The sequence below is a fragment of the Phaethon aethereus genome (genome assembly GCF_964289735.1).
Source record: "Phaethon aethereus genome assembly, chromosome: Z".
Lineage (NCBI taxonomy): Eukaryota > Metazoa > Chordata > Aves > Phaethontiformes > Phaethontidae > Phaethon > Phaethon aethereus.
The window spans coordinates 42,153,802-42,173,344 of NC_138577.1; the positions used below are offsets into that span (position 1 = coordinate 42,153,802).

General features: G+C 38.5%; 1 protein-coding gene across 1 annotated transcript in view; it reads left to right on the forward strand.

The window, feature by feature from the left end:
• Window positions 1-19,543, forward strand: part of CEMIP2 (cell migration inducing hyaluronidase 2) — a gene marked incomplete at its 3' end in the record, with an annotated part of 36,792 nt that overhangs the window by 12,951 nt on the left and 4,298 nt on the right. Inside the window, exons 6-18 of the mRNA XM_082012886.1 lie at window positions 918-1,087; window positions 3,778-3,987; window positions 4,377-4,582; window positions 5,161-5,230; window positions 7,830-7,958; window positions 9,674-9,762; window positions 11,699-11,830; window positions 12,324-12,359; window positions 13,065-13,220; window positions 15,390-15,567; window positions 16,034-16,249; window positions 16,953-17,161; window positions 18,430-18,615. Coding sequence (XP_081869012.1) covers window positions 918-1,087; window positions 3,778-3,987; window positions 4,377-4,582; window positions 5,161-5,230; window positions 7,830-7,958; window positions 9,674-9,762; window positions 11,699-11,830; window positions 12,324-12,359; window positions 13,065-13,220; window positions 15,390-15,567; window positions 16,034-16,249; window positions 16,953-17,161; window positions 18,430-18,615 — 1,987 coding nt within the window. The remainder of the gene's footprint in view (window positions 1-917; window positions 1,088-3,777; window positions 3,988-4,376; window positions 4,583-5,160; window positions 5,231-7,829; window positions 7,959-9,673; window positions 9,763-11,698; window positions 11,831-12,323; window positions 12,360-13,064; window positions 13,221-15,389; window positions 15,568-16,033; window positions 16,250-16,952; window positions 17,162-18,429; window positions 18,616-19,543) is intronic.

The following is a 19,543-nucleotide window of genomic DNA, read 5'->3' on the forward strand; positions in this document are numbered from 1 at the left end:
TGTATCCTTTTCTAAGCTTTTAAAGGATAGTGACAGTCTGTATTCAGGGTATCAATAAATGGAAAAAAAAGGGGGGAGGGGAATATTTTTTAAAAATAAACACATAAATACCTTTTTTTTAAGGTTTACAGGACCAGATAATTTTCTTAGTTTGTATAGACAAACAAGAGATTGATTGTTTCTTTGGAAGAACCAGGGTATCTTGTTTTCCTAATTTTACTTTATGTGTTCTCAGAATAGCTATCTAGGAAAGAGCAAATTTAGTTAGGAAAGCAAATTTTTTTTTTTTTTTCCCCCAGAGGGGAATGAGATGAATACAGTATATTGTAAAGGTGTTTTGGCCTCATTTTTAGTTCTTAATTTTTCTTCAGAACAGATTAAGCAGCCAGTGTCTCTTTTTTTTTTTTTTTTCTTTTAAAGCAAATCTACATCTATGTTTCGTAAAAAGTTTTCTAGATACATTGGATTAAGTTAAATTTTTCTTTGTTTTTTAACCATTCTATTCACAAACTCTTGGACTGAAATTAAGATGCACTTCCAAATAAAATGTGGGGATTTGTTTAGGATTAGTTGTCTTACTAAAATGAAAAAGACATCAACAGCACTTTGTTTTGGAAGGAAATATGCCGTAGTATACTTGATTTGTCATCCTGCAAGCTGCTTCACTCTCATTGAATCAACTGCAGTCTGGAAGCGGACTATTTGCTTCGTGTTAGCTGGGTTAGTGTTTTTCATCTAAAAATTATGTGCTTTTTCTGTGCCTTAGCATAAGAAAAGCTAAGGGAGAAAAGCATATTAAGGTGTCAGAATGCATGAGGTTTGTTGCAACAATTAACCGTGCTTATATAAAATAAGTTGATTTTGTTTTTAATCAATGATAACTCTTCCCTTCCCCCTCCCCAACTTTTTTTGGACAGAAAATCCTCAGTTTCCTCATATAGGAGAAGTTATTGATGGAATGGACATGAGGGCGGAAGTCGGAGTTCTTACGAGGAACATCTTAATCAAGGGGGAGACAGAAAATACCTGCTATCGTGAAAAGGAGTGTCAGTTCTTCAATTATGATACATTTGGTGGACATATCAAGGTCTGAAAAACTTTTTAAAGTAGCTTTCTGTCATGTAAAAGCATATTGAGGACAAAAAGATTAATGCTAAACTTGGAGGGATTTGAAAACTTAAAGAACATCAATTAGTACAATTGCTCTGTGTAGAAATTATTTCATTCTCAGCTTTCTCAAAATTAGATTTAACTCATCAAGATTTAGTCTGCAGAATTGGAGGAAAGGATAACAATGCATGAAATGCTGTAGAAATATCCAGCATATATTGCACTGTCATATGGCAGGGATTAAACCTTTCAAGCGACATCCATGCATGTGCATCCTGTAATATTAGAGAATAAAGTTTGATCTCCCTTGTCTCTATCTTCTCTCCTTTCACTGCCTTTCTCCTTCCCCAAGTGGTGAGCATTGAATCCTAGAGTTCTGTCTCATCTGAAATTTGGCACTAGAGGCATGGAGAGGAAAAAACCTGACTTTGACCATGGTGGTTTGTTTTTGTTTTGTTTTTTTTTTTAATTGAGAGTTCTAACCTTATGTAAAGGAAACTCCCTCTAATTTCTTGTATTACCATAAGCATAAAGAAAGCTGAGGAAAAGTAGTATTATAGAAACTAATACTTAAACTCATATTCACTTACATTTTTAGATGAAAGGATTGAGCAGCACTGTATTAGCTCTTTGCTGCCACTGGAGAAGTTTGAGTCCTCGTATTTTAAATGCAAATTTATTTGTGCTCGTTATGTGCTGGTCACAGTTTAAATCTCTCTTTCTAATATATTTGGATGCAGATAGTGGAGGACATAATAGTGGGAAAGAAAATATGCCCTTTCCCTACTGTGTGGCATCTTTTGTTTTGTGGAAGAGAAGTAGGTGGGCTCGAGGCACTCTTGTGTTTAAGGTAACGTAATGAAAGAAGATAATGACAAGCTGTGAATCTCACAAAGCAAAGCGTGACCTTGATTGCCACAATGGTGCAAATACAGCAGACCCCTCAGACGTCTGGAAGATAGAAGAGAAAACAAACATTTTGAGTCATCAAAGCTGTTAAACTGTTCCCAGGAGACTGTTGAGAGCAGCTGAGTGTCTGCTGCCAAACCTAGACTTCAGCACTAAAAGCATTTTCGGCTTACGTTAATCTTGCGTGCTCAAGCAGAGGGATCCTAGCACTAGCAGGTGTTCATGGCCTCGGGGGTTTTGGTCATCCTGCATTTTCTACTGGTCACTGGGACAGTAGCATAAAGGAGGCTTAGTGGCAGTGAGGGGGCGTGTTGGTTTGTAGTTTCATGACTGTGTTAAGTGCTTTTAAATGTTAAGAGGCAGAGATCTCAGGATGCCTCTTTTTGCCTCAGGATGCCATCCCTCTGTAACTGCACTCTATTGTATGTCTAAAATAGAGAAGGGGGGAAAAATTCGTGTTACTAATTTCCCTAGAGGACAAAGTACATCTGAAAATTGTTATTTTTGGTAAATACCCAGTACAGGTAAGTTAATGAAATAACAAAAAAAGCTTTTTCTCAGCTTAGCTCCTTGCAGTTTGGCTGTTGCACTTGGTTTCTGTTTTTGTAGCAGGTTAGCTGGAAAAAGATACTTCTGCTTTCCTGTGTTACTGGTACAGACCCGTTATGTTTTTACTTTGTATTATGTAGTGTTACTGCAAAGTTGTATGATTCTGAAGGCAATTTCATATCTTCCTTTAATAAAGAAGTTCCTCTGGAGTGCTGTGTCCAGTTTTGGGTTCCCATTGTAAAGATGATGTAGATGCAGTGGGGTGTGTCTATACTGAAGCTGTACCAGTGTAGCCCACCTGAGACAAGCTCAGTTGAATAAAGTAACAGAATAATATTTTTGTTATTGATTATAATTATATAATTATTGATTATAATATTCTGTTATTGAATTCATCCAGTGAAGATGGGCTGCGGGACTACATGACCATGAGTGGGGAGGAGCTGAGAGAACAAGGTTTATTTGGTGTGGGGAAGGTAGAGAGGGGGGATCTTGTTGCTGTCTTCAGGCACTGGGGAGGGTTCAGAGAAGCGAGAGCAATTCTTGGAGGTGCACAGTGATAGAACAAGAGGCCATGGGACCAAGCTTCAACAAGGCAAATTCTGCTTGGTTACCAGGAAAATGAAAGGGAAGAACCAATTGACATTATATGACCATCTCTGTGGCTGGAGGTATTCCTTGGGCAATGTGCTGAGCTGCCTTTAAACTGATCCTGTGCTGAGCTGGCGATTGGACCAGGTATCTCAACAGGTTCCTTTGAATCTGTATTACTCTGTTACTTTATTCAACTGAGCTTGTCTCAGGTGGGCTACACTGGTACAGCTTCAGTATAGACAGGCCCTGATGTGGGTGACATCCCATTTATTTGGACAGTATGTAGTTATACGTAAAGAATATTTGACATGCCAGCTGGTAAAGACCAAACAATAAGGTGTGACAACATGTCTGGTGAAAATTGCTCAGTTTTAGCCACACAGAGATTTAGCTTTTCCACTTATTTATGAAGGGTACTGTTTTGTAAGGCAGGATATAGAGCAAAACAACGTAATGTTTGTTCTAACTTTGATTGTGTTGGCCTGTGGTAACTGTGTGCATCTAACTCCTGTACATCTGATGGAGATGAAGTATTTACTTAAATTTCCATTTGTTAAAAAGAAAATAGTAGGTTATTCATTCTGGAATAATAACCACTTCTAATTATATTTTTAGATTTTTAAGAATTTTACATCTGTTCATCTCTCCTATGTGGAATTGAAGCAAATGGGCCAACAGCAGATTGGAAGTTACCCTGTTCACTTTCACCTTTGTGGGGATGTGGATGAAAAAGGAGGTTATAGTTTTAAGACTTACCTGGAAGGTCTTTCCATTCATCACTGTTTTTCCAGATGCGTGACTGTTCATGGAACTAATGGCTTGCTGGTAGGTGCAAGGAGAGTAACACATACTGTGTTGAAATAAATGTTATAAAGAGCATTTAAAGCAAAAATAGTCCCCTCCCATTTGCAGGTTTAATGGTCAGCAATTTTTTTTTTTTTATTGTAACGCATAAATGAACAAGTGCAAATAGTAACTTACTTTTAACAGATCTCACCATTCTGTTTCTTCAGATTCTTCCAGGAAGCTAAGTTCTGTAGACATAGTAATGTGTTTGTAAGGGATAAATAAAACTGTATGCCTGAATCATCTGCACTGCTGATACCGAAGCTTCACTCGGCAACTGTGCCAAGATAGTAAAACTAAATGGTACTTGTCAAATAAATCTCAGTAAATGCTATTGCTACTGACATAATGAACTTGTATTTCTGCAGATAAAGGACACCATTGGCTATGATACACTAGGTCACTGTTTCTTCACAGAAGACGGCATTGAGCAGAGGAATACTTTGTTCCACAACCTTGGGCTAGTCACGAAACCAGGCACTCTTCTTCCTACGGATAGAAACAGCAGCATGTGTATTAGTATTAGGGATAAAGTGTATGGAAGTTATGTCCCAGTGCCAGCCACAGACTGCATGTGAGTATTTCACAGAGAAAAAGTGAAACCAAACCAGCTGCAGCAGTTAAACTGCCTGACAACATACAGATGAGAACGTTTTTATGTATAATTTAATGAATGCAGACACCTTAAATGTAGTCCACATAGTAGTAGTTATTGGGGGAAAAAAAAAAAGAATTAGGGTTTAGTGTTTTATTAAAGAGAAAAACAAGTTGTTCGTAGGAAGATTGTTGCTTCTTGCGGTACTTGTTCAATAGACTTTTAAAGCTTCATACTTCTGTGTAAAGGCATGCACATTCTCAAGTTGTCACTACTAATTTTTCTGCATACCACTAATCTGTTGTAGAAGTTTATTGAAACAGTTTATTATTTTATGGCATATCTGAACAACATTAAATAAAATACTGTGTATTGAACTTTAAAAAATAAGCATTTTTGACTTCTAAATGTGGGGAGGTTGTGATTTTTATTTCATATGTGAAGTAGTGAATTCAGACACCTATTTAGCTTTTTCTGATGTGCTTGTTACAAAGGAGAGGTATTTTTGTAGGAGCCAAAGCTTTTCCATAATAACCTACTTCTGAATAATATTTCAGGGCAGTTTCGACATTCTGGATTTCTCATCCCAACAATCATCTTATAAATAATGCAGCAGCAGGTTCACAGGTGAGGTGTATGGACGTAACTCAACACAAACTACTTACGCTACTGGTATTTGTAAAACCTGTAACATTTACACTGCCAAAAATACATACATTTTTTCTTTTTATGTTTGGCAGCATATTGGCATTACAAATGCGGGGTTTGTCTAGGTGTGCATACCAAATATCTTTGTTCTGTCTGGAACAGAGGCGATCTCTTCCTCTTTGTGGTTAACAGACCTGACAGTAGTGTCAATATGCATATGTAGAAATAAATCCTTTTATTTCTGAAGAACTAGTGCGTTTCATATTCAGGCTTCTGTATTTTCTGTAGGTTGTCATGAGTTTACTGTGTGACTGCTCTGCGAGATTTGTCTTCATAGCTGTGGTCATTGGAATGAAAAATGACTACAAAAAATGTTCGTTGTGTAAGAAACAGCTAAAACACTTATTGTTAGTCATTCGTTTCCCATCAGTGACTGCTGATATGTTTTTACTTGTTGTGAATCTTGTATTAGTGCACATCTTGTGACAGCTGCTTGCGAAGTAAAGCTGAAGTAGTCAGTACAGATTGTGGAGGAGGGGGCTGGAGTCTGTTCTACTTCTACATTGGATTAGATGTGCATGGTTTTGAGTGGATTTTTCTGAAGAGATCAGTGGGAATGGAAAACAGGAAAGATTGTTGTTGGTGTTGCAAAGGCTCCAGTGCTGGAAGTAGAATATGAGTTTGTGTCAGTGTATTCTTAGGCACAGATTACCTAATAAACTGTTATTAATAGAACAGGATTCAAAATATTTAAATGAGTTGAAATACGTATTTAAAAAAAAAAATTATTAGGACGGATCTGGACACACTTATTGAATCAAACCAATTCTCTTCCCTACACAATGTCTTTCCATGTTGCCTTCTTTATGTAATATTCCTTTACCTTGTTTTAGCATTGCAGGCTGAGGTAAAGGGAACAGCTTCCTTTATGTGGTGCTTAAAACCTGCAAGGTATTTTTCTGCCTCTGTAGTGTATCCCAGTAAATGTCACTTCCTTTTGTTACCAGCATGTACGTGCTCAGAGCAAGCATTTACATATGTTATGAAGTTTTGCCACTCTGATATACCTCCCTTGTGTGGATGTGAACACATTAGTGTAAAGGGACTACAACTTACTACATTTCAGAAACAGAATACTTCAACTGTGTTGATACAAACTCTGCACTGTGGAGCTTTTGCTGGTATGAACTATAACAATTCACAAGCAAATAAAATAATTCCATTGCCACCCCCAGCTCCTTCATTACACAGTGAAGCCTATTGTAAGGGTAGGCATCAACAGTAGATGTTTCTTTTATTTGAGCTGTATATGAGAGAAGGGGTGAAAAAAAACCCCTTTTTGATTTTTCTGAATGCTTGCAAGTGCTTAAGGAGCTTTTAAGTTTATTAAACTTTTTTCCAAGGATCAGGATGTGTTTTGGATAAAAATCGCTTGAGTCTGCCAAGCACAGAGCTGTATTTAATTATATGTGAAGTAAGATTTTGGTATTTTTATTAATGGAACATCCACATTTGCTTTGGAATTGTTAATCACCAGAAATGTCAAAGCGTGTCATCATTACAGATGGGAATACATTACTGAGAAGCAGAATTTCCAGGACTGTTTGGAAAATTAGTATATTCTCAGAGTGAAATCTTTTAAGCTGGACTGAATTGGCTTTGTCCACCTTTCTTGCACAGGAGGATGATGGCTATTTTTCATGAGATGGAGCACTCAGTACTCAGAGTTTCTTTAGCTGCTGTTTAACCCTTTAATGTGCCCTATGCAATTATTTTTTTACTTTGTAATGGCACAGAGCATGTGGTCAGGCAAAATTTCGCACGTTTGTAGGTATCTGCTATGCAGGTGCTGTCACGATGCCACCTTGTGTGAACCCAGATGTGGTTGAAAGGGAAACTTTTATGGGTCTCATTTAGAAGAGAAATCCAGCTTCTTTAAGACCAGGGATGTTGAAGAACTGGAGAAAATGAACAGATGCTGAAATTATTACTGCATGTTACTGGCACAGTGCTCTGAACTGGCCAGACTTCTTGATGTGCTTTTTTTCCCTTCTTCTGAAAGCTCTTGTGGTTTTTTTTGGCTGTGTCATTAATTTCTGATGTGAGCAGGGATGAACAAACCTTAGTCAGACTGTAACAGTAAGGAGGAGAGGAGGGGTTTGAGTATTTTACTGTAAGTGGTATGATTTACTAGTAAACAAAGGAAAATCAACTGTGTGATGAAATATAACTGAAATGCAAAAATTACATTAACTCTGACATTTTTCTGGTTTAAAATATTAAACAATCTTAAATGTGTGGTGTTAGATGGCTTCACTGAGAAGCAAAACGGCTTTTAGTGCATATTATTCACTAGAATATAGCCTTACTTGCAAACTTCTACTTTCTCATTGGGCAGTTGTTTGCATACTTTATTTTGAAATTGTGCACGGTTGGTTTGGGCTACGTTCTTACTCGCTTCCTCACTTAAAATACCCAGGTTCAATTTAGCATACGTTTATTTTGTGATGAGATAAATCAGCACTGTTAGTAGTATCAGACTCACTTAAAAGTAATGTTGTTCTCTTCTTACTTGCAGGATGCTGGAATATGGTATTTGTTCCACAAGGTTGCTACAGGAGATTCTCATAGTTTAGCCATTGAAACCAAGTCAGAGCTTACACCCCTAGGGATCTTCTATAACAACAGGGTTCATTCTAACTTTAAGGTAATGTATTATCTCATTAAAAAAAAATTTGAAGTTTTTTATTTGTAACTAATCTATACTGGGAGTTGACCGTTTACATTTTAAGCTGGTTAGGTGCTGGAGTTATGCTGTGTTTGAACTGTGTGATTCTGTCTCAGTATTGTAGAAGTATGTATAATCAGCATGTGTTTAGTTTCTTGCCACACTTCGAGTGTTCACTGTGTTTAATATCTTCGTAAGGCACAACCAACTAAAATCGATTAATACTGATAATGAAACACACTTTCTCAGGATTAGCATTTCAGATGCTAGTCTCTTACTGATGGTCTTGTTTTCTACTCTCAAGAAAGCTGACCCTTGAAGCATCAAAGTTTATTACAGTTGTGATTCACCTAATAGCTTCCTGGAGTAGCTGCGACTTGTTTTCCTGAGTCTGTAATATACAGTAGCTCAGGTGTTTGCATGTGGTGGCACAGTCTCTGACTAGAAATTAAGTTTCCAGGTTGTCCTCAGGAGCCCAGCCATTGGCAACAGTTTTTTGTTAGAGGGTTCTCAGCCTAGATACAGGCATTCATTATTGTTTTGTTAATGTGACTTTATCTTTTCCACGTTCAGCTAGGTGAAGTTAAAGTCTTTAAATTAATTATTGCATTTGGAATCTAACTGCTCTGTATGTGTGTATAGATATAAAAATTATATTTTATGAAATATTAGATATATTTTATAAAACTATAACTAAAATAATACCTAAAATATAATTACATTTACAAACCACATAACGTTAAATATTTATTTGTGTTTGAAGTTCACCTAATAAAGTTCAAGATCACTAATGGATTTTTTTTTTCTTTTTTACCAAGTGAAACTGATTTTACTTGACAGTTTGGTGTCTGGGATACCAAGAAATGATGCACTATTTTATAGAAGTTTTGTTATCAGTGTGATTGGGACTGTAGGACATTTGTTCAGAATGGAATTAAAACACATTGAATATGAAAGTGCATTGTAAAGAAAAAAGTGTTTCAGATGTATGACTATAATCTTTAAATAAGGGTAGCAGTTTGTGTGCTAAAATTCAGTCTTAAATGAGCAAATTCCACTAGCAGGTCTGAGGATCTACTCGTGTAGGGCCGCTCAACTGTAATCATAATTTGGATTAGATGTGAAAGTAGCTGCAGGTATTTGTGTATGTAATTCAGATTAAATAACACATATGCTTCCTTCTGCTTCTGTTTTCTCATGTACATTATTTCATATTGGATTATTGAGTTTCAAGTTGATTGCTTGGGCAAAAATTGGCTTCAGTGGTGAAGGTAGTTTAGTTTTTAAGTGAAATACAAAGCATTTTCCCCAGTGGGTTGTGGGGCCATTTTTTTGTTTCCATTTGTGAGAATATTTTGAATTCACCACAAGACTGGCTTCCAGATTCCCCAGAACAGTGTCTGGAAATAAGTGTAAAACCTCAAATAGTTAGATGTTGTGAAAGAAATCTGAAATGAACTTTAATGATTTTTCCATTACTTTTTTTTTTAATCCCAGGCAATTATTTTCCACTGCCAAATTAGTGTAGACAGATGCTGGTTTTCCCTTAGACAATACGTCAATTAATGCCAAACTGAAAGATCTAAGAGTTTCTAATACATGTATTGAATGCAATGTACAGTTTGAATTTTAGAAATTTAATGTTTACTCTGTCTTTAGTTTTGGATAGTATGAATTTTCTTTCCTTGTTTCAGGCTGGTTTGTTCATTGATAAGGGTGTTAAAACAACTAATGCTAGCATTGATGATCCCAGAGAATACCTTTGTTTGGACAACAATGCAAGGTAAAGGATATTGTCTTTTAAGTGAATGAAAAATGGCAAAGTTGTGAGATTGCTCTTACATCCATGTGAGGAAAAACATTTGAAAAACAGTATGATGATTTATAAATAATAATTGACCAATAAGTTCATATATATGCTTTTCCCTCATTTGCTTATTTGTTTTGGGAACAATAAGCATGATGTGACTTAAAGGAGTTGGCTGTTTCTTCTGAGCCCTTGCTCAAGGTAGTTTTCAGCCTCTTAGAAGACATCGTTTAAAACATGCTTTACTATCATGCTTAAAGTATTTTCTAGAATTGCTGCTAGAAGTAAAGTCTTACTTCAAAATCTGCTGTTCTGATTTATGACTCAGTTTTAAATAATTCTTAGAAAAAGGCTTAGTAGAGCCAAGTAATACATCCATTTGCCTTTCCTACTACTGAATGCTTCCTGCTGTACCCTCTAGACTAGGAGATCATAGCTCAGTGGTACAATTTTACTGAAGGCTATTTCCAGAGACACTACAGTCAACTACACTTTCTTTAGTTTACAAAGTGAGAGAAAACAATGGATAGTTCGTGAAAATTCCAGGTTATACTGTGCCTGATTAGTCTTGTCCTGAACTTCAAATAAAATAGCCTGGGATAGTTGTCAAATGACAATATTGGATAACTATCTGTCAACGTTTTGTTGTGACAACTAAGCATTAAGACTGAAAATATAGGTCATAGGGTTATCTTTATTTCTGATTGACCTGTGTTTAGGGTGAAGATAGCTAAGTGATAGTTGCAGATGCAGAGAGGAAAGTTTCTAATTTTGGTGATACTCGATACTTCATGATTTGGAAATCAAATCGCTAGTTCTGAGTTTTGACAAGGAAACCCATATATCCCATGTGGACTACCTCAGTCAGAACAGGTAGTCAAGAGGAACATATGAGGGGCAAAACGCCCTGGGAGAATATGTAGTGTGTTAACAGGTCATCAACAGAGGCAAGAAACTTAGTGCATGAAATGAGGTTCATGTTCCACAACAGCCAAAGAAGTAATGAGGCACTCTGTAACTACATGAGGCCATTAATCATTGTACATGGAACCAAACTGAAACTGGAGGGATTTAAATGTTAATTGAGGCACCTGCGACTGTCAAAAATAGTCATTCACATGTTCTTTTCTTCTTCCCCTGGTGGGAGGCAGGGCAGATCCAAATTAAAGTACAAAGTGATCGGGTAAAGGGCATACATATCTTCACCTGCTCAAAATGCATTTTTGTACTATTTTTAATGTATTACTTTTTCTCTGGGATCTTGGGGATAATCAAGTGAAAGCTTCCACCAGTCTTTAATCAGGCTGTTTCTTCCTGTTGTCTAAAATAGATTCCAGCCATAACTTACCATACAAGACCATCTTGGTAGCAATACAGAGTGTCTGGGTTGGAATAGAAAAATATCTGCTCAAAGAGCACTCCCCAGAGTCAGAAGAGTTTGAAAGACTTGAAGGAGCAGTTAGACAAACCTCCGGCCTTTTTTTGTCGAGTGCATGTCAGCCCTGTGTATCCTTCCAAGGAGCTGTAATTTCCTTCATTGAACTTGCACATTAATGCTGCAGTACAAGTGGGGAGGGAGTATTTGGGGAAGGCAAAAAAAAAGGTGGGGGTAAAAGGAAGTGAGATGCAGCTAATGAAACTCGGGAAGATTGAGCAAAAGTCTGAGAGAGTTACTGGAAAAGACAAATTTTATGTTCCTGCTTCATTATACCCCAAAAGACACTTTTCTAGAAACGGAGAGCTAGAGATGCACATGATTGTGGCTTCTGTCATTCCAAACATGAAGCATAATGGATTTTGTCCATCAGATGAGCATGAGTGTTTATCTTTCAGGCTCTCTCAGCCCAACATATTACACATGTAAAACAAACAGTATTCTTATGTTGAGTATTTGGGTTTTTATCTGTCCCAGGTTTCGACCTCATCAAGATGCAGACCCTGAAAAGCCCCGAGTTGCTGCCCTGATTGACAGATTAATCTCTTTCAAAAACAACGATCATGGGGCCTGGGTCAGGGGAGGGGATATCCTCATTCAAAACTCTGGGTAGGTATCTGGAAGCAAACAGCTGCATGTTGTTAAGGAGTTTCCCCTGAAGCTTTGTTTATAAAAGTGCATTACAACAGAGTTATAAGAGTTGATGCTTAGCTCAAGGAACTTCTCAATATCTGGAACCGCTTTCACACCATCCCACTACTTTAAATGAAACAAGTTTAGATGTGATTAGATGAGAACCTGCCTTATGTGGCAAAAAGAAACTATGTAATAAAAAGAAGTCTAAAAGTTGGTAGAGACAGTAAATTTATACTGAGGTGTCTGGTTTCCCTGAAGCTCTATCTTCCTGCTTAAAATATATAGAAAATTACTTTTTTTTTTTTTTTAACGGCAACATTTTTACAAGAGTTAAGTGTGTGGTGGTTCTAAATTCCATTAATAGAAGAATTCAGGCTTTCTTCAGTGTATAGCAGGATGTGCTCTTACAGTAGCTTATTGTGGGATAATCCAGAAAACATGATTGAAACTTTGAACTTCCTTCTAGGTTTGCAGACAATGGAATAGGTTTGACATTTGCTAGGTGAGTACTTCGTTAATCACTTCTGTTTTTTCTTGCCTAGAAGCTTAGAAAATATAGATCCATCTATTAAAATTAATAAGTATACTTTCATAAGGCTATATTTTCATTTTTGGTCCCAGTTCTATTTCCAGTGGTGCAGGTGATGTTATAAAGGCTGTAAATCGACACAGCTGCCAAAGGTTGCACTTTAATTCAACCTGTGTTTGGTTTACACCACAACTTGCTGCCTTTTCACCAGAAAGGTTATACTTATCTAGGTATTTTTGGTATTGTATGATTCCTCAGGCAGTTTTGATTTTCCTCCTGAACAGATGAAAGTGGGTAATGGAAAAGAAAGCGGATGAGCATTTAGACAGGGCAGAGTATCTTTCTAACAAAAAAGAATTGAGTAACCTAAGTAGTAAGCCAAAATTGCTGCCATTTAGGTTATGAAAAACTGGTTCTAGGATTGCAGAAGTGGGCTGCAAAAGAAAGAGTGCTGCACTACAAAGGGAGATAGAAAATCTAATGCTCAGCCTGCTGGCATTTCAAACAGCTTTGTAATACTGTTAATGATTAAATTTATTGTTATATGTATTGTAAATGAAATCTAGACTGCTGTGCTTTCAGAGGACTGTTACAGAAGTAAAAATAGGATTATGCCTCAGTGTGTTCATCAGCTGGAGAGTCTTGGCTAAAACCTTATCTCTGATCTTGCTTTCATAGTGATGGGAGCTTCCCAAATGATGAAGGTGCCAGCCAGGAGATATCAGAGTCGCTGTTCATAGGTGAGAGCAAGAATTACGGGTTTCCAGGTGGCCAAAATAAATATGCGGGAACTGGAGGAATAGACAACAAGGCACGTACTTTGCCTAGAAATCGGTAAGTATGTTATGAGTGAAGAAAGTAGAAATGATATAAGAAATGTTCTGTGTCAGATGTAAACACCATTCTTGCTTGAGCTGTGAGAAATTAGGACTCTATTGAAGGTATGCTCTCTTTTCCTTTTTAAAACTTCGTGTGCAGCTATGTCACTCTCCCTTTCTTGCTAAGTCAGTTTTCACCTGATGCTACCACAGGTCGCTTTTCTGTAGCAATTTAAATTATCCTACTTTAATGAAACCTTAGTCTTAAACAACATTTGGGCCTGGAAGAGAGAAAAACAAAACTTTCAGATAAGAGGACTTTAAGGGTCAGTTAAGGACTAGGGCGTATAGTCTTCTGTGAGAAATCTCAATCTGTGACCAGATTCTGGCTTGCTATGATGCTTGTTTAACATAGTGTCAAGTCCTACCCTCGCCACAGAATAGGAAAGAAGGGTAAGGTAGGTCTAGGCTGCTCTGTCTTTTTTACTGCTTAGCCATTTAGAGGGAAGAAGTTAATGTGGTGATGATATATGAGGTATTCAGTCTAGTTGAGTAGAATCAGAGAAAGTTGAAGTTGGAAGGGACCTCTGGAGGTCCTTTTGTCCAACTCCCCGGCTCTAGCAGGGCCACTTAGAGCTGCCTGTCCAGGGCCATGTTCAGGCGGCTTTAGAATATCTCCAGGGATGGAGACTACACAACAGCCCTGGGTAATCTGTGCCTAAGTACTTAGTCACACTCACAGTGAAAAAGTTTCTCCTCATGCTCAGGAAAAACCTCCTGTTTTTCTGCTTGTGCCCATTGCCTCTGGTCCTGTCACTGGGCACCGCTAGAAAGAACCTGTCTTTGTCTTCTTTGCACTCTTCTTTCAGAGATTCTTGTACATTGATGAGATTCCTGCCTGAGCATTCTCTGGTCCAGGCTGAATAGTCTGATGTCTCCCAGTGTTTCCTCCTTTGGGAGATGCTCCAGTCACTTAATCGTCTTTGTGGCCTTTTGCTGGACTCTCTCCGGTAGCTCCATGTCTGTCTGGTACTGGGGACAAGCACTCTAGGTGTGGCTTCACCAGTGCTGAATAGATGGGAAGGATCACCTCCTTCAGTCTGCTGGCAACACTTCTCCCAGTGCAGCCCAGGATACCACTTGTCTCTGCAAGAAGGGCACATTTTTGGCTTATGGCCAACTTGGTTTCCACCAGGTCCTTTTCACTGGAGCATAGGTGCAGGACTTTGCACCTCCCCATGTTGAACTTCATGAGGTTCCCATCTGCCCATTTCTCCAGCCTGTTGAGGTCTATCTGGATGGCAGCATGACCCTCTGGTGTATCAGCTGCTCCTTGCAGTTCTGTGCCCTCTGCAAACTTGCTGAGACTATGCTCAGCCCCATCATTCAGATCACTGATGAAGGTGCTGAACAAGATTGGACCTGGTATTGACCCCTGGGATGCACCACTAGTTACTGGCCTCTAAGTAGACTTCATGCCACCACCCTCTAGGCCCCGCCATTCAGTTAGTTTTCAATCCACCTTGCTGTCCTTTAGTCCAGCCCATGCTTAAAGAGGATCTTATGGGAGACAGTGTCAAAAGCCTTACTGAAGTTTAGGTAGACCATGTCCACTGCTCTCCCCTCAGCTACCAGGCTAGTCATTTCATCACAGAAGTTTATAAAGCTGGTCAAGCATGACTGCTCCTTGTTGAAACTATGCTGATTACTCCTCATGACTTTCTTGTCCTTCATGTGCCTTGAAATGATTTCCAGGATTAGCTGCTCCATCACCTTCCTGGGGATCAAGCTGAGGCTTACCAGCCTGCAGTTCCCTGGGTATTCTGTCTTGAGTTCAGAAGTGACACTTGCTTTCCTCCAGTCTACGGCCACTTCTCCCAGTTGCCATGATCAATCAAAGAGCAGGTGGTATTATTCTCCTGCTGTATTTCCCATACTGGAAAGGGGCACATTTGTGAATGGACAGTGATAACTCTTCTAACAGGAAAACTCAAAAGAGTGGAGGATTTTTTGATTCATTGGGTAAGTGCAGAAGCATGATTTCCTTTGCTGAGATCTAACCTGCAAGTCATTCTCTTAATGTTACTTTCTTGATTCCTTTGAAAGGAAATCTAATTATGACACAGATTCAAGCTTATCATGGGTTTTGTTACAGCATGCTATAAATATTTTCTTGCATTAACAGGACATTTCCAATCAGAGGATTTCAAATTTATGATGGACCTGTTCATCTTACCAAGTGCACGTTCAAAAACTTTGTGCCAACTCCAGACAGATTTACCAGTGCAGTTGGATTCTTGATGAAAAATCCATGGCAGATGACACCAAAAAACAACATTTCTCTTGTGAAGTTTGGTCCAAATGTAAGTTTATTACAAGTTTTCTTTTATTCTTGCAAATGGCTTTCTTTTCTTCTTGCTGTATTTAAAATAGACATCCAAGGGTCCATACAACCCTGCTCTAAAGTTTCTCTCTTGGTTGGAAGTCACCCAAGGTGTATCCTTTGTCTTCCAAGTAAAAAGTAATACCAAAGGAGATGTAGGGTGTGTTGAAATAATGATCTCTTTCACAGCTAACGGTAAAGCTGAAAGGTGTTTTTTCTGAGGTTCGGTATATCTTTAGCAATGAATTTTCAGCTGCAAATATTAACACTGTTCAGAAGCAAGAGCCAGCCTGAGGCTAATGCTAAAATCAGAATGTCTGTTTTACAAGATTCCACTGTCCTTGCCATAATGAACTTTGTCAAATTCCTGTGTTTCTGCAGGTGTGCAAGTGTTAGCCTGTGCTTCACCTGGGGAAAAAAATAAATATTTTAATTGTTGTTGCCAGGTTTCTTTGAAAGCATTCTTTGGAAAACCTGGTCCTTGGTTTGAAGAAGGAGATCTGGATGGTGACAAGAACTCAATATTCCATGATCTAGATGGTTCAGTGACTGACTACAAGGATACCTATGTGGGCAGAATGGATAACTACTTGATTCAACACCCCAAATGCATTAATATTACAGAATGGAGTGGCGTGGTTTGCAGTGGGACCTATGCACAGGCTAGTACTCTTGTAGCTTTCTGTTTGGGGCAAATCTAGAATATGAACAACTTGTGGGGCCAAGAGCTACAAGATTACGTATCTTTGCATTTTAAAATTCTTTGACTTTTTTTAAAAATACTTTTATGCATATTACACTTTTCAGCCAGTTGTGTATATTGTGTTCCCTTCAGCACACAAACTGGGAGTACAGTATTAGATGCTGCAAGGTAAAACCAAATGTGTATACATACCAGGAGTTCTGTGTTGCAGGCCTATCTGCTAAAACATTTTTGCCTTGGAGGTGTTTTCTTCCACTGGAGTTCTGTCGTTCGTTTTTTCACAGAGTGAGTTTTAAGAGGTGCTTTTTTCTTTTCTTTTTTTTTAAATGGAGATGTTAAATACCACCTTCTGACTACAAATGTCACATGTTTGATTCCCATTCTGGTTCCTGTTCTATAGGAGTTTGGCCAAGTACCATAGCTGATTCTATATATTTTAATTTTTTTTTTCCCTCCCCTTTTTTTTGTCTGTAAAAGGGACAAAATCTACAGTAGTTTTTCAAGTAGGGCTCTTCCTTAGGAGGTATTTGTGTGTTGCATAACTTAGAACATGAATTGCAAGGTTTTGGCTAATAATGTACTGGTTATTCTTCACTATTTCATTTCCTTTTGTACCGTGTCCAAATATTTCTCTTTTTTTCATCCTTCTTAATATCATATAGGTTTATGTCCAAACGTGGAATGGACAGAATCTTTCCATGACTATTGTACGAGATGAGTATCCAGCCAATCCCATGGTTCTTCGAGGTATTAATCAGAGAGCTGTCTTTCAACAATATCAGCCAGTAGTGATGCTCCAAAAGGGCTACACAATACATTGGAATGGAAAAGCTCCAAACGTCACCTATCTTTATCTAATTAACTTCAACAAGTATGTTTACTTTCTTTCATGTCACTGATCCATAAGGCAATAGTGAGGTAATGTCCTCTAGAATTAGCATGTATGAGAGTTTGCAACCATCAGTAAGATTGGATCTTGGGTTGTGGGGGGTTTTTTGTTTTGGTTTGGGGTTTTTTTTCCATAAATACAAATACTAAAATATGAACAGCAAGAGGTGAAGCAATAGACCTGCACCTAAAGTTAAACTTCTGTCCAATGCAGTGTCTTTAAGGAAAATCCTTTGGAGAAGAAAATGTACAAATCGTGAAGTTGAGCAGAATTGGAGTCGAATAGTTTAGGATACTTGATTTTGTTGTCAGATAAACTCATTAAATGTATAAAATATAAAATCAAATCCATCCTGGGAGTATTAAAGTTACTATAACATTTAATGAAACACTTTGTGTAGAGGCGGGAAGAAAGACAGAATCACAGAATCATTAAGATTGGAAAAGACCTTCAAGATCATCAAGTCCAACTGTTAACCCAACACCACTGTGCCCTCTAAACCACGTCCCAAAGTGCCACATCCACACGTTTTTTGAACACTTCCAGTGATGGTGACTCTACCACCTCCCTGGGCAGCCTGTTCCAATGGTTGGCCACTCTCTCGGTGAAGAAATTTTTCTTAATATCCAATCTAAACCTCCCCTGGTGCAACTTGAGGCCATTTCCTCTCATCCTATTGCTAGCTACTTGGGAGAAGAGACCAACACTCACCTCACCACAATCCCCTTTCAGGTAGTTGTAGAGAGCAATAAGGTCTCCCCTCAGCCTCCTCTTCTCCAGACTGAACAATCCCAGTTCCCTCAGCTGCTCCCCATAAGACTTGTGCTCCAGACCCCTCACCAGTTTCATTGCCCTTCTCTGGACACGCTCCAGCAACTCAATGTCCTTCTTGGAGTGCGGGGCCCAACACTGAACACAGTACTCGAGGTGCGGCCTCACCAGTGCCGAGTACAGGGGCACGATCACTTCCCTACTCCTGCTGGCCACACTATTTCTGACACAGGCCAGGACGCTGTTGGCCTTCTTGGCCACCTGGGCACACTGCTGGCTCATGTTCAGCAGGTTGTCAACCAGCACCCCCAGGTCCTTTTCCGCCGGACAGCTCTCCAGCCACTCCTCCCCAAGACCTTCTGGTTGAGGGTTTGGGAGCTTTTTGTGTTCCTGTTACTTGTTTTTTGAGTGCTCTGTTTGCTGTGTCCTGTCATCTAAACTGTTCCTACGGTGAGTCATGCTTTTTATTTTGTTTTCAGGAATGACTGGATTCGTGTTGGTCTTTGTTATCAGCCAAATACAGATTTTGTTATAGTATTGGAAACCTTTCAAAGGCGGTCATCTGCTCTGTCAAGCAAGGTAGAGCGCTACATGCCTGTATCTTCAATGATGGAGCTCGAAAAGAATCGATCAGACAAGAAATTTTACTTTGACAACAGTACTGGGTAACTCCTTGTAACTTGACCCTATTGGAACATGATGTTTAACCTTAAAATGTCTAGTTAGATAGTGTTAAAAGCAACTGTTTGAGACACCTGCATAGGAGGAATGCTGTTCTGAAGGACCCCAAAGCCTATCTGAAAGAATACTTTATGTGACTTCAAATCTCCAAAATACAGTGATTGTCACTGAAGTACTTTTCTAAGAGCGCCATGGTTGCCACAGGTATTTCCTACCCCATGCCTAGGGAAAATGTGGTATCTGGTGTGTTGCAGAGCAGTGTCTTTCAGGAAGTAACTTTCTTAAGTCTTCAAAGAAAATTTGTGCTGCCTTATTAAACTGAAAATTCTAGAAATTTCCCAGAAGCTTTATGTTGCAAAAACATTTTAAGAATGTATTTCTAAAAAATCCTAATCCTTTTTCAGACTTCTTGAAAGTCATTAAAATTCCTAGTCTCTCTTTCAAAAGTACTTCTGACAGAGGCCACTGAGATCCTTCTGAGAGGTTTAAGATATGGTCAACACTGAGTAAAATCGTCACTTGTGTGTTTCGCAAATGTTGCTATTTAATTTGTCCTCTTACTTATTTTGTTCCCTTATCTGCTACTGTGTCTGTAGTAAATATGCAGATGAATGTAGCTTTTGAAAAGACATTTATGTTTCTTTTGTCTAAGAGCTACAGTGATAGCAGTCTAATATATAATGGAAGAATTAACAATCGCTGTGTACTGTGAACATTAATGACCACTACTCCCTAAATTACATTTCCAGGCATTTGCAACACTGCAATTACATTGTCCAGTGCTGGTGGGTGAAACTGAATATCCAAACAGTTATTGTTGGGTATCTGCAAAGATCTGTGATCAAAGAAAACATCTATGCTTTGCGGGGTTTTTTTTGTTTCCTGCAAGCCACTGATTTGAGGAGTGACTGT